The sequence below is a fragment of the Tasmannia lanceolata genome, unplaced genomic scaffold (genome assembly GCF_043159265.1).
Source record: "Tasmannia lanceolata isolate RefF3 unplaced genomic scaffold, GAP_Taslan_0.1 ptg000011l, whole genome shotgun sequence".
Classification (NCBI taxonomy): domain Eukaryota; kingdom Viridiplantae; phylum Streptophyta; class Magnoliopsida; order Canellales; family Winteraceae; genus Tasmannia; species Tasmannia lanceolata.
The window spans coordinates 14,519,096-14,532,169 of record NW_027518688.1 but is presented as its reverse complement, the minus strand read 5'-3'; the positions used below and the strand labels follow the sequence as shown (position 1 = coordinate 14,532,169).

Sequence of the window (13,074 nt, the reverse complement as noted above, 5' to 3'; positions counted from 1 at the left end):
TTAAAAATCAGCACTTAAAGTGATTGTTTTTCCGAGATTTCATTAAGTACTTGTTATATAAATTATGTAAGATGTTTTTCATGAAAGATACGATACATAGGTGTGTTGTATATGATTTTTATGGTAGTTTTTCAACAAAATCAGGACAAAAACAGTGTGTTTAAGGGATGTTTTGTAAAGATTTTATCGTATATAAATTATATAACTCATGCAAGTGTTTTATGTAACGTATATAAATAAAGTCTTATAATGCTGATTTCCAAGAAAGTCAACAAGTATGGGTGTTTAAATGGGTTGTTTTGTGTAAATATCTTCGATAAAATTGTTATAGAATATACCAATATGGTTTTGCATGAAAGAGATGGTATATGTATGTATTATATAAGCCTTAAAGGGCTGGTTTTCATTAAAATCAGCACCTAAAAGGGGTTAAATAATCATTTTATTTTGGTTTTCAAAAGAAATCAGCTTTATAAATAATAATACAATATGTTATACCAATTAGTTTACGAAGAAATCAACAGTTAGGTTTAAGTTTAAGTCTCTCCGAGTTTAGTAATAAATTTGGTATAAATACGAACAAGATCAGTAGAAAAGAATTGAACACTTGAACCAATGGTAACAGGCTTGATATGTAAATTGTACAGGTTGCTTCTTGATTAATACTTAGAGCCTTCCATCTCCTTCCATAGTCAAACACTAAGGCAAGTGATAGTTGACTCATTTTATAAGACCATTTTAATGAATTGCTATTATAATCTCGTTCATGCATCTTTCTGTTCCTTATGTTGTTTCTATGAGATCATTTTAAAAGAAAATTAATTAAGATTATTGTTGTATGTATACACTAGTGTGTTTCAGTGTTACTTTGGTAACGCTATTGCCTATATATATTCTACGTATATATAGTAAACTTACCGAGTGCAAAAGCATGTGAGGTTAGAAAAAAAAAATGATTATATATAACACTGTATATACATATGATGCAAGTAATTAAGAAATTGTTAGTCTCTTGTTCGATATTTCTTTTCATCTATTCGATATTGTTTCTACTATATTCCTTGGCATGATTTAGTGACCTCTTTGTTTCTTATATTTTCCATATTTTTTCGGATTGTCTACATGCCTCTTGTTGAGATTTTTGTGTGCTTGTTTTGCTTCGATTCCTTTATATTTCCTGTATGAAAACTTATTATAGTACAAGCTCATTAAATTGACTTTTATATTGTGAGTCTACTAAGGGATATTGTTCAGCTCGTTCTGACCTAGATACTACACATAATTTTTGTAGGTACAGGTGACGACATGAACACAAATAAGGGAGCTTAAAAGGATCGAGGGAAGAGTGTTTGGCCATGTAGCCTTGTCGAGCAAAGTGCCTTTACTTTGTCAGTTGTATTGGGTTTTGTTTAGTCCGCTTGTTTCCCTTTTGGGGTAGCGATTCAGATTTTGGGATTTTAGAATTTGAAAAAAAAAATTATGTCAAAAAAATTTGCCTCAAATCTGGGTCGTTACAGAAAAACAATAGCCTGTGTAGAAATATTTAAAGTTTTGGGGAAGTCCTGATCAAGGGTTCAAAAGAAAGAGAGCAGGATTTTACTGAATATGCCATTTTGTTCAGGCTTCTCAGTGATTTCGTCTTCTTCGCCGGTGGCTGGGATTGGTTTACCATTGAGCTTCATGGATAATTTCATGAATTCATTAGAGGTTCGAATAGAGCTTCATGGAGGATTGGAATTATTACCAATCCGTTGCCAACCACAGGTATGTAATCCGCTATAGAGGCCCTTTGGTTGATAGCTTTATTATAACGATAAGAGAAACTCGTTGCTAGGAAGAGGTTGTCACACCATCTATCCAACCAGAACAATGTATCTTCACCACTATCAATGCTGCATATTATATTATCAATGCAAAACCTTAATGAAATAGTTCTGAAGAATGAAGCAATGAGCCATTTCCAAAATATAGTTTCACATAAACAACAGAATTTGTTACGACCACAACCAAATCCAGATTTAGATAAGGATTTGGACAATGTCATTATTAAAACATGATTAGCCTGCACAAGATTGGGTGTAACGATTTAGAATTAAGAAGCAACTGCCAATGGGTGGAAAAGGGAAGAAAAGTAATCTCAATTAAAATGATATGCACTCAGAAAACATTATCATCATTGACATTATAAAGGACTTACAAGCATGAAAGAGAATCTGCCTGATACACTTCAGCAAGCACTGCCGCTCGACGTAATATTGAAGCAATACCTTTGAAACAACAGAGAAGTAAAAGGAAGTCAGTATGAGGCAATTAAACTACAAGCACTGCAACCATACAGCATTCTCCATCAAGTCTAACAAGAATTTGATTGTTCCTATCCATGGAATAAACAGAAGGGGTTTTTGCAAAAAGAGTCCCACAAAATAACGTTTTTTCAAGAAGAGTTCTACTTTAACGATTTGCAAATCAGGTCATGTGGAGATGTTACCTAACGGAATGAATTTAGTAGACATTAACTATAAAAAGACAAAATTACCCTTTTCTTACTAAAAGACAACAAAATCCTTTGTTTATTAAAGACAAAAATACTCTTCATTCTAATTTTTGGCAAATAACTGAGGAATACGTGATAAAACATACGAACTGTTTTGAGTTAAAATAATCGATAATGTGGGCTAAAAAATAGGAACTGCTTTGCATTACAATAATCAATAATGGCTATAAAATAGGAAGCGTTTTGCAATTATACGATAGAAAAAAAGGGACTCATATGTAACATGTAGGATCGGCAAGGCTTTCTTATATAATCAATTTTGCTGCAAGATTTTATCCAACCTTCCAAAACGGGCAGGAATGAATTTAATACCCTTCATTCTAATTACTTGATGGATAGTCAGATCAAGTAAAGGTGGGTCCCACTTTTGGCCAATCACATCAGCCAAAAGTGGGACCAACTATAGCACCTAATTCTATATCATGGATAAAGATTAATATGGTGGTTGGATCTCATAATGGCCCATGTGACGGGCGGTCAGATCAAGTAAAGGTGTGAGTCACTCGTGCTTTAGTGGGTCCCACTTTTGGCGGATGTGAACGGGACCTAAATTGTGATAAAATGAGGCGCTATAGTGGGTCCCACTTTTGGCTGATGTAAACCGTTTGATTGATAGGCCTTGCTTTGGATTTGCCCAATGATAACACAACATATAATCCAAACGTCCAACAATGTATATTATTTTTTATTGTGTACGTGTGCAAATTTTGCATGTGTGTGGTGAATAGGGGTGCAACTTGGGTCGGGCTTAACCCGAACCCGATGGGTTCAACCCGATTTTGGGTGGCGTGGGGTTGTCATTTCATCTGGTCGGATTGGGTTAGGGTTGGGAAAAGCCAACCAAGGAGTTGTGGAGAGAGAGAGAGAGAGAGAGTTGTCAGTGGTAAAGGGAGTTGAATTTATCAGTGCCCAATAGGGGGCATTTTCGTCTTTCAATAAACTAAGATTCTTCTTGCAATTTGACGCAATTTGCACACCAAGGTCAAAAGTGGTGACCTGACTTGCAAATTGTCAAATTTAGGGACAATCCGGAGATCAAGGTAAGCACAACACGAAGAGAAGCGGGCAGGTTAACCATAAGGACAAAGTAGAAGAAGCTTCTGAATAGGGGCCCGCCACATATGCAAGGGGGAGTCGGCGCCGCACAAAACCATCATAGCCAAATCAGCTCACGGGGACTGAGGTGGCAGTATGCCGGTATGGGACACGTGCAACAAGACATCCTAAAAGACCCCGAAAGACGGTGCAACTCCCCATAAGACGCGATAACTACCCAAACTTTCGATTGGTTCAGGGCACTCGCCACACATATCGTCTTACTGTATCTTTTCCTTTATCTTTACTTGTGACCCCCGGCAACCCCAACGTAGTTTAGCATAGCATAGTTGTAGCGTAACATCCATTGGTATGCAGGATATATAGGTATCTTGTGCGCCCCTTATTATTAATGCAATACAACTTTGTTGCATTCTCTCTTTCCTTGCTATGGTTTTTCACATCGCCCTGCAGACACTGTTTCGGTGACCAGCCGAACACTACCGTTGCGACCTAGTTGTTCACTTAAAACAGTTTTTCCACCAATCGTCCTCCAAAAGGGCCCATAGGAGGGGAACCCAGAACTCCGTACCAGCGACCGACGAACCTCAAGTGTGAGCAATCGCATTGTTGGTTTGGTGCTTCGGGTCGAAATTGGCCGAACTCTTGGAACCACGACTAGTTCTGGGCCTTGTGCCACACCCGATGCCAGCCAAGTTGCTTGAGGAACTCATCCATGCACTCCAACAAACACCAAGTGGCACGCCCTGTGAGACCCAGTGAAAGTGAAAAGACAATCACCGTCGACAAGCCTAGAAGGAAGGCCCCTAGCGACCAGGATAAGGCCTTCGATGCCATGGAAGATCCGCTCCGTGAGGAATCAATGAACTATGAGGTGCAGTCTGCACGTACTACTGATGCTCAGGCCGTCCTCGCGGACAGCTGGCTGCAATTAAGAGAGGCAATTTACTGGAGGTTTCAGAACATGATAATCTAGAGTGAACAACTCCTTGAGGCAGCTATCCGTCAGGCGCAGGCCATGCTAAGGCAGGAATAACAAGACATCAAAATTAATGAGAACTTGAACCAGCATCTGTCAGGCGAGAGCAAAGCCAGATGTCCGGGTCCTCCGGACAAAACCAAAAAACTCAACTACTGGCCCTTGTCCCGTCGCTAGCGAATAAACTTGCAGACGTGAGAAGGCCTGTAAATAGGCCCTAGCGACAACTTGTAACCCTGTGGGGCAACTCTAAGGTCTTAACCTTGAGGGGCATCCCCCGAACGTTAATCTCGGGGGACAACTTCCGAATGTTAGCCTCGGGGGGCATCTCTCATCTCCATGTGACAGCCTCGAACCAAGGCCGACAGTGAGGGAAAGCCTCGTCGAGCCTACCACTCCTCATCCAACGGCCTTTGCACCAAAGTCGGCTGAGCCGTGGGGACGGTCCGTCCCACAGGCCCCTATGGTCAACAAGGAAAACATGGTTAAAGGAAATCCTACCCAGAATGGGTTGACCGTAATTTACTAAAAATAAAGTCGGGTTTACAAAAAATAGTAAGATTGAGTTCTATTTTGTAGAGATCTTCTAGTTAAGTTATAATTAGAGGTTCTAATTTTTTTCAATTTGTATTTGAGTTTTGTTAGAATTAGTGGATTAAGTCTTCTCAAGTTAGGTTAAAAGTTCAAGTTTTATTAGAAGTAGGGGTTATTTTGTCTATAAATATAAGGCAATTCGTCACTTTAGAGAACACAATAGAAGATTGAAATTTGCTCCCAAGCCTGGATGAACCCTTGTTGAGACCTGATAGAAGACCCTAAGAGGTAATCTCTTTCTCCATCTTCTTTTTTTTTTAATGGTATAAATTTTATTAACAAAGGAAAAGAGAAAGGGAAACCACAATGACCGAGATGGTCAATGCAAGGAATAAGGCAATAGAAAAGTAAAAGATATACAATAATACAACCAAAAACTAGCTATCAAGGGGGTAGAAAATCAATATCTAGTCCATCGACATTCGTATTCGTCGATCTCCTCGCAAGTTGAAATGAGATGGAAGAGTCTGCCAAATCTCGTCTAACATATGGGCGAATCTCCAAGGATGGGGATGGCTTCTGTCAAGCCACGAAATGACGTTAAGGGAGTCTCCCTCAACGATCAACCTATACAATAATACAACCAAAAACTAGCTATCAAGGGGGTAGAAAATCAATATCTAGTCCATCGATATTTGTATTCGTCGATCTCCTCGCAAGTTGAAATGAGATGGAAGAGTCCGCCAAATCTCGTCTAACATGTGGGTGGATCTCCAAGGATGGGGATGGCTTCTGTCAAGCCTATCGTTAAGGGAGTCTCCCTGAACAATCAACCTGTCTAGGTCCCTACTCTCTGTTATCATGATGCCATGGAGAACCCAAGGTTGCCAGAGCGGGGATCAAAACGGGAATCGAATGTGGGAATCGAAGGCTCCCGGGATAGTTGGCAGCGGGAATCGTGAAGTTGTCGGGGAATCGCCGGGGAATCTCCCGGAGTCGCCGGGGAGTTTGGAATCGCCAGGGAATCTTCGGAGATCGTCGAGGAATAGCCAGGGAATCGCGTTTCACGTAACATTAAACCGTGGTTTCCAAAAGTGGGAATCACGTTTCCCACAATTCCAAATCGGGATTCCCAATTTTGGGGAATCAAGAAGATTCCCGATTCCGAATTGCGAACTGGGGAATCTTGATTCCCCAGTCCACGTAAAGATTCTTGCTTCCTTTGGAGAACCGCTCTAATCTCCATCGCATTTGAGTTTGTGACTCTTATTGGACCCAAAAAGGACCAGTTGGTTGATAGGTGCTCGTCTCTATGAAGCCCACCTATACCTGCTAGTCCTAGATTACCCATACTAGGATCCGTCAAAATTAAGCTTCAGAAGACCTGGGGCTGAGGGGACCACTCAAGAGAAGGCATGTCAATCTACTCGCAACTATTAATCTCTCTCCAACCACTCCACAGAAAATAGGCAGAGACAAACCTAAATGATGGGAGGATCTGAACCAATGAAATGGTTAAGGTGATCACCTTCCAGTAGATGAAATGTGAGCTCTTGACCAAACCTTTAAAAACTCGCACATTTAACCAACCTCTTGGCTGCCTCTCTGGTAAAATCTCTTCTTAAAAAGTCATGCATTTATTTCCTTCCATAAGACCCAAATGGTTGCCAGTGGTACTATTTGCCAAAGGATTTTCCCTTTTTCCAGGGAACAAGGAACCAATTCTCCAAAAAAACAATAATTTTGGATGGAAAGACTCATGCCTAACCAAATCTCCTAAGCAAGGTTCTGAAAATCGAAATCAAATCGTAAATCATAACAAGGGTCGAATCGTATCGAATCGTAAATCATAAGATTTTTTTCAGATATATATATATATATATATATATATATATATATATATATATATATATATATATATATATATATATATATATATATATATATATATGAGTTAAGTGAAGCTACACATACGTGTAGCTAACTTACCTACACCAACGGCTTAAAATACAGTGGGCCCACATTATTTGGGTGATCCAAACCATTCATTTGATAGGACCTCACATTGATAGGGTGTGCCCAAAAAATCAGCTCCATTGGATGATCTCAACCCTTCAAACTGTGGAGGCAAAAATGGACAGATTTGTGAAGGTTTTTACACGTCCATTTTTGCCTCCACAAATCGTAGGGTTGGGATGATCCTATGGAGCTGATTTTTTGGGCACACCCTATCTATGTGAGGGCCCATCAAATGAATGGTTTGCATCACCCAAACAATGTGGGGCCCACTGTATTTTAAGCCTTCGGTGTAGCTAAGTTAGCTACACGTATGTGTAGCTACACTTCTCTCTCTCTCTCTCTCTCTCTCTCTCTCTCTCTCTCTCTCTCTCTCTCTATATATATATATATATATATATATATAGATAAATATAAAAAGTCGAGAAAAACTAAACAGCATGTATTTTGCACACCTTTAGAGCATGTAATCATCTTGTTTCATTATCTTTCCTTTCAAAAAAACACACACACTAACAGTAACATATAGTGTATTATACACTAACAGAGTATGTAATCAGAAATAAAACAAGAAAAAACTAATCGGTTGTAAACAAAAACAGTAACATACAGCGTATTGTACACTAACAAAGCATGTATTGTACACTCACAAAACTAATCAGTTCTCAAGATCCAAAACAAACAAGGTTTAAAAATACAAGAAAAAAAAACTAAGGCCCTGCTCGTTTAAGATTTTGTGAATCAATTTTGGGCTCAAAACTGAGTATTACACTCAAAAATAAAGTTTATTTTGAGCCCAATAATCAGTTCAGAACACCAAATACAAGAATTGCTAAAAATTGTAACAACGTATTCATCCTCTACAACCCAATCCATCATAACATCAAGGTTGTAAAGATCCAACATTTACATAAAGGAAAATCATTATTAGCTGAGATGCCTGTGTTGACCAGTGCCTAACTGGGTGAAAAATCAAAAATATTTAGAGACCAAATTGTGAAATTTTTTTACTAGACTTTTGTGATTTAATAATGTTTGGTTTTTTTTACCGAACTTTTGTGATTTAATAATGTTTGAACATGATAGAATTTATGAATTTTTAAAATTGGAAAAATACACCAATGTTTGGAAGTTAAGATAAGTTAAGATTTTGACCCGACCCGATTTTTTCGAATTCTGTACTAGAACTTGAAATTTGACTTTTTTTTCCTTTAGAATTGGGTCTTAAAACTACTTTTAATGAATCCAAATGCAGGGTATTCCCTTATTTACATGTAAATCCATTTACTTAAATGACTTTGCATGTTAATACTAAGAAGAGGAAAGAGCAAGAGAATAGGGACCAGAAGAGAAGAAAAACAGCTCAAACAAAACAATCAAAATTGAATCGTGCGATTCACTTGAATCGTACGATTCAAGTGTAAATCACACGATTCATGCCGAAAACGATTTAAGCATTCGATTTGAATCGTATACACTGCGATTCAATTTGAATCGTACTATTCAAATCGTGAATCGTACGATTTTCAAAACCTTGCTCCTAAGTATTCAGCTCTACACTTCTCTTGCCAAGCTGCAATGTAATAGCATTTGATCCACTGACTCTCCTGACTGCACACATAGGGCGCGCAGTGATCGATGATAACCATGTGACAGTTCCGCAAGTAGTCTGCTGTGAGGATCAAGGTAGGCGGTTCATGCAAATGCAGGAACCCTTGGGAAGCAGGAATGCTCCCCACTTTGGCTAAATGCAAGGTCACTAGGAAAAGTACAATTTGATAGGAGAATGATTTGAAACTAAAAACCCACGAGGAACTCCAGATCCAAACCATTTTGTCTTCGCCAAACTTTTGATATAGAAAGTTTCCAACAACCACTTGCTCCAATTCACCGTCAAAAAAATTGCACCTGAAATTTATCTTCCACGAGATCCTTCCCTCTCCATGTATTCAAAGCAGTCTTTAATCACACTTCCTTCTCCAGAGTTATAGCAAACAATTACCGAAATTCTACTTTCAGAGAAACCCTTCAACACCACAAATCATGCCCTTTGATTCTGCCCTTATCTAGGAGCTTGCTCGAAGTCTTAGCCACAATCACAAAAAGAAAGGGGGAAAGGGGATCACTATGCCTAAGTCGTCTAGAAGACTGGAAGAAACTCATAGTTGCCATGTCGGGAAACGGATACGAGAAGCAGAACGTGAAACGGAAATGTGAAACGCGTGAAAATCCATGTATTCCAAACATCCTCATGGAGCACTGAATTCTAGGAACAACCCCCTCTAGTGTATTTGTCACTTCTCTTTTAAACTGGAGGGGGCAGTCTCGTGTAAAAAATGGAGCAAATATATCATTGCTCTTTATAAAGTAGAAAATATTTTCTTGAAAAATTAAAAAAAAATCCAGAAATCGTGTTTCCAAGAGAAAGAAATGTGTTTCCGCTTTCTTGGAAGCATGTTTCCCAAAAACAGAAACGTGTTCACCCAAACTATCCTCCACGTTTCCCCCACATATCCCCCACGTTTTCTTCACGTTTCCCCCCACATTTCCCAAGCGTTTCACCGATTTTTTAAAACCGTATCATTCCAGTTTCGGAAACGCGTCTCTGTGGAAACGCGTTTTCCACGTTCACCATGCGTTTCCGACAACTTTAGAGAACCAAGCTGAGAAAACACACTTCATAATCCATGATCTCCATTTAGAGCCAAACCCCATTCTTCCTAGCAAATAATCTAATCAATCCCAATCAACCCGGTCATAATCTTTCTCCATGTCCAGTTTCCACACAACTCCCTCTTTTCCCATTTTTGTTTAGGAGTCCACCGCCGCATTTGCTATCAGAGAACAGTCCAAAATTTGCCTTTATGGATGAAGGCTCACTGAATAGAGGAGATAATCTTAGGCATAACCACCTTTAGGTGCTCTGCAAGGACTTTGGCTAACACCTTATACAGGCATCCAACCAAACTAATTGGTCTAAGGTCTGTTAGATTTGCACCCCGCTTAACTTTAGGAATAAGCGCTACGAAAGTTCATGCCAAAACTTAATTTTATCTCCCGAATATACTATGAATCTAATCCCCTCATTAAACGTGTGCTTTTGCATCAAAATATCCCTCCATACTATAAAGCCACTAAACATGTACCTGTCATCAGAAATCCAATGTTTCAAGGAGCATCCGTATTTGTTTCCAATAACTTTGGCCCATAGCTGGTTTTTCTCCTCTCCAAATCTCCATAAACACATTCCTACATGTGTATTTTTTTAATCCTGTCAGTCTTCTGATTCCTAACCCACTGCTCCAATGCGTTTACACTTTACATAACTCCTTCCAACTTACCAAGTGAAACTTACCTTTGTCATCGGACCCTCCCCAGACTCCTCTGAATTTTGATCATAGTCATCACGCTCATCAGGCATTTGAAAACATACATATCGTAGATAGGGATGTTTGCTAGGACTGATGTTTGCTAGGTCCATGTTTTACTTAAAATCAACAATGAGAAAAAGAATTTAAATTTGGTGAGATAAAAGGCTTCCAACATAAATTTCTAAAGAAACTAAAATGAGCTATTAAATAATTATCTGACCTAGTTGTCAAAAAAATCTATAGATGTCTTGACAAGATGGGATAACCCCAACATGGCATTGGAAGGGTAAGATCCACCTACTCTCTTTTTTGTTTCTTTTTTATTGGGGGTGGGGGTTGGTAAGATCCGCCTATTTCCTTCATACGAACCGTAGAATTAATACTACATATGACAATGGTAGAAAATAGAATACAGTGATTATTTATATGAATTGGGCAAACAAAATTTTACTTACAAAATGAAGAAATTCTTTAGCTTTGTAATCCGCAACCAAATGTTTTTGTTCGGTGGACCTATTGAGAAGAATGTATGATTGCACCTCATCTAGATACTGAAAAAAATATCAGAACAAACTAGATGAGTAAAATTATGTTTGCACATTAATATTAAATAAACAAATGATAATCACAAATAGAAATATAAAAATTGAATCACAGAAGAGCAACAAGGATTCATGACCTCGTGAAGTAGATGAGATCGCACCAAACCACTTCATTATGCCTAAAATACTCTTAGGTTCATAAATAAAAGGTAATAGAATTCATTTCTCTTCTTTTTCATCAGTGTTGCAATATATACCATTGTTCGCAATAAATTTACGGCACATAAAGATATTGAGATCAAATTTCTCTCTTTAAAATATGATTGGTTGCTCTTTTCTGAAATGGTTAACCCAAGATAAGTTCCCCTTGCACCATGGATCCTTCTATGAGCTAAATTAGGATCAGACATATAAACTTAAAATCTGCAATCCACCCTTTTCCTATTGCAGGATGAGCTTAATTAGAACAGCAGCCATGAAGCAACAGAAAAAACAGTTCCACTATTTTTACTAAGGCCCTGTTTGGATTGCAGGAATTAACTGTAAAAGTTTGGAAAGGAAATAATATTTGTAAAAACATCGACTTTTTTTACACATCAAGAAAGATAACTTGAACAAAACTTATTCAATTTTTATGCAGATGGATTTCCAATTTAAGATGATATCCAACTAAATTAACCATAATCATGTCATTTCCTCTTTGGCCCTGTTCGGATTGCGTGAATTTTCTGGAAAAGTTCGGAAAGGAAAAATATTTCTAAGATTTCACACCTTTTTTACACATGAAAAAAAAAAAGATAACTTGAACAAACCTAATTCAATTTTTATGCAGATAGATCTTCAATTTGTGATAAAATCCCTCTAAATTAACCACAATCATATCATTTACCCCTAAATTAAGAAAAAAAATCAATCAAAATGCTTTTCTTGCAATCCAAACATGGTCTAATAGAAAGAGTGAGGTTTGATCATTAGCGTACCAGCAAAGAGCTAACTTGTAAAGTCAATTCTTTCAAATCATTTCGCACGGTCATACGATGCGAACCGAGGGCAATTTGAGAAGATTCCAAAGCCAATTTAGAGGTGGGATTTGGGGGCTTAAATAAAGAAATAGAATCCAAAAACCAGGCATCATTGTTCTTCAACTTGTTTACCAGAGAGGGTGAAATATGGGAAGAGAGAGGGGCATTTTCGAGATCGCTAAAGAGGAGGATGAAGGAGTCCCAATAGAGAGATTTGTCCACAGACTTAGGGTTTGTGGCCTGGTTTATGGAGGCCGAGGTGGAGGCCATGAATGAGGAAGAAAGGAGAAGAGAGGGTTTTAAGGGTTTAGGGTTTTGGATACCATACAAAAATAGGGGGTTAGGGTTTTGGAGGTCGCTAAAACCCACGGGGGGAAATGAGAGAGGGAGGGACTCTGAGCCCGCGCTTTTATTCTTCGAAAGGAGAGAAGGGATGGTGTGAGGGTCTTTACTCTTTAGAGCTAGGTTTAGAGAGGGAGGGACTCTGAGCCCGCGCTTTTATTCTTCGAAAGGAGAGAGGGATGGTGTGAGGGTCTTTACTCTTTAGAGCTAGGTTTTTGTTTGTGGAGTTAGGACGACTCGGCTGTTTTAGGGTTCTCCCTGACAGCCTGTCTAAAGTTGCCATGTGTACTTTTAAGAGGGCCTGTTTGTTATTCTATCAAAGTTTTAAGTGTTTTTTGTCTTGAAATAAAGGTCATTAGTAAAGGCTACAGATTTTCACACTACCATGTTTTGATAACAAGACGAGCTCAGCTTGTCTTCTTCTCTTGTGTAATTGGCTGTTGAGAGCTTTCGGGGAATTATAATAGCCTTGCAGCTGGTTAAGTTATAAAAGACAAGGTAAGTTTTATCAATGGGGATTTGGTAGCATCCATTGCGGAAGGCATTTCGCAGATGGTTTGTTGCAGGTGAGAGCAGGCACGTCAGATGAATAAATGAATGGAGCCAAAATCCGTTGAATAGTGATGCTGTGTGGCTGCTCTCACCTGCAACAGACCAT

At 38.6% G+C, this 13,074-nt stretch overlaps 1 protein-coding gene across 1 annotated transcript in view; it reads right to left on the bottom strand.

The window, feature by feature from the left end:
- LOC143886462 (nucleoporin (DUF3414)) overlaps positions 1-12,605 on the bottom strand; it is a 117,072-nt gene extending 104,467 nt beyond the window's left edge. The window contains exons 1-3 of the mRNA XM_077390435.1: positions 12,033-12,605; positions 10,966-11,061; positions 2,198-2,267 (exon numbers count right to left, since the gene is read on the bottom strand). Of these exons, the coding sequence (XP_077246550.1) occupies positions 2,198-2,267; positions 10,966-11,061; positions 12,033-12,344 (478 nt within the window). The 5' untranslated portion in view covers positions 12,345-12,605. The remainder of the gene's footprint in view (positions 1-2,197; positions 2,268-10,965; positions 11,062-12,032) is intronic.
- Between the last annotated feature and the right edge of the window lie 469 nt (positions 12,606-13,074).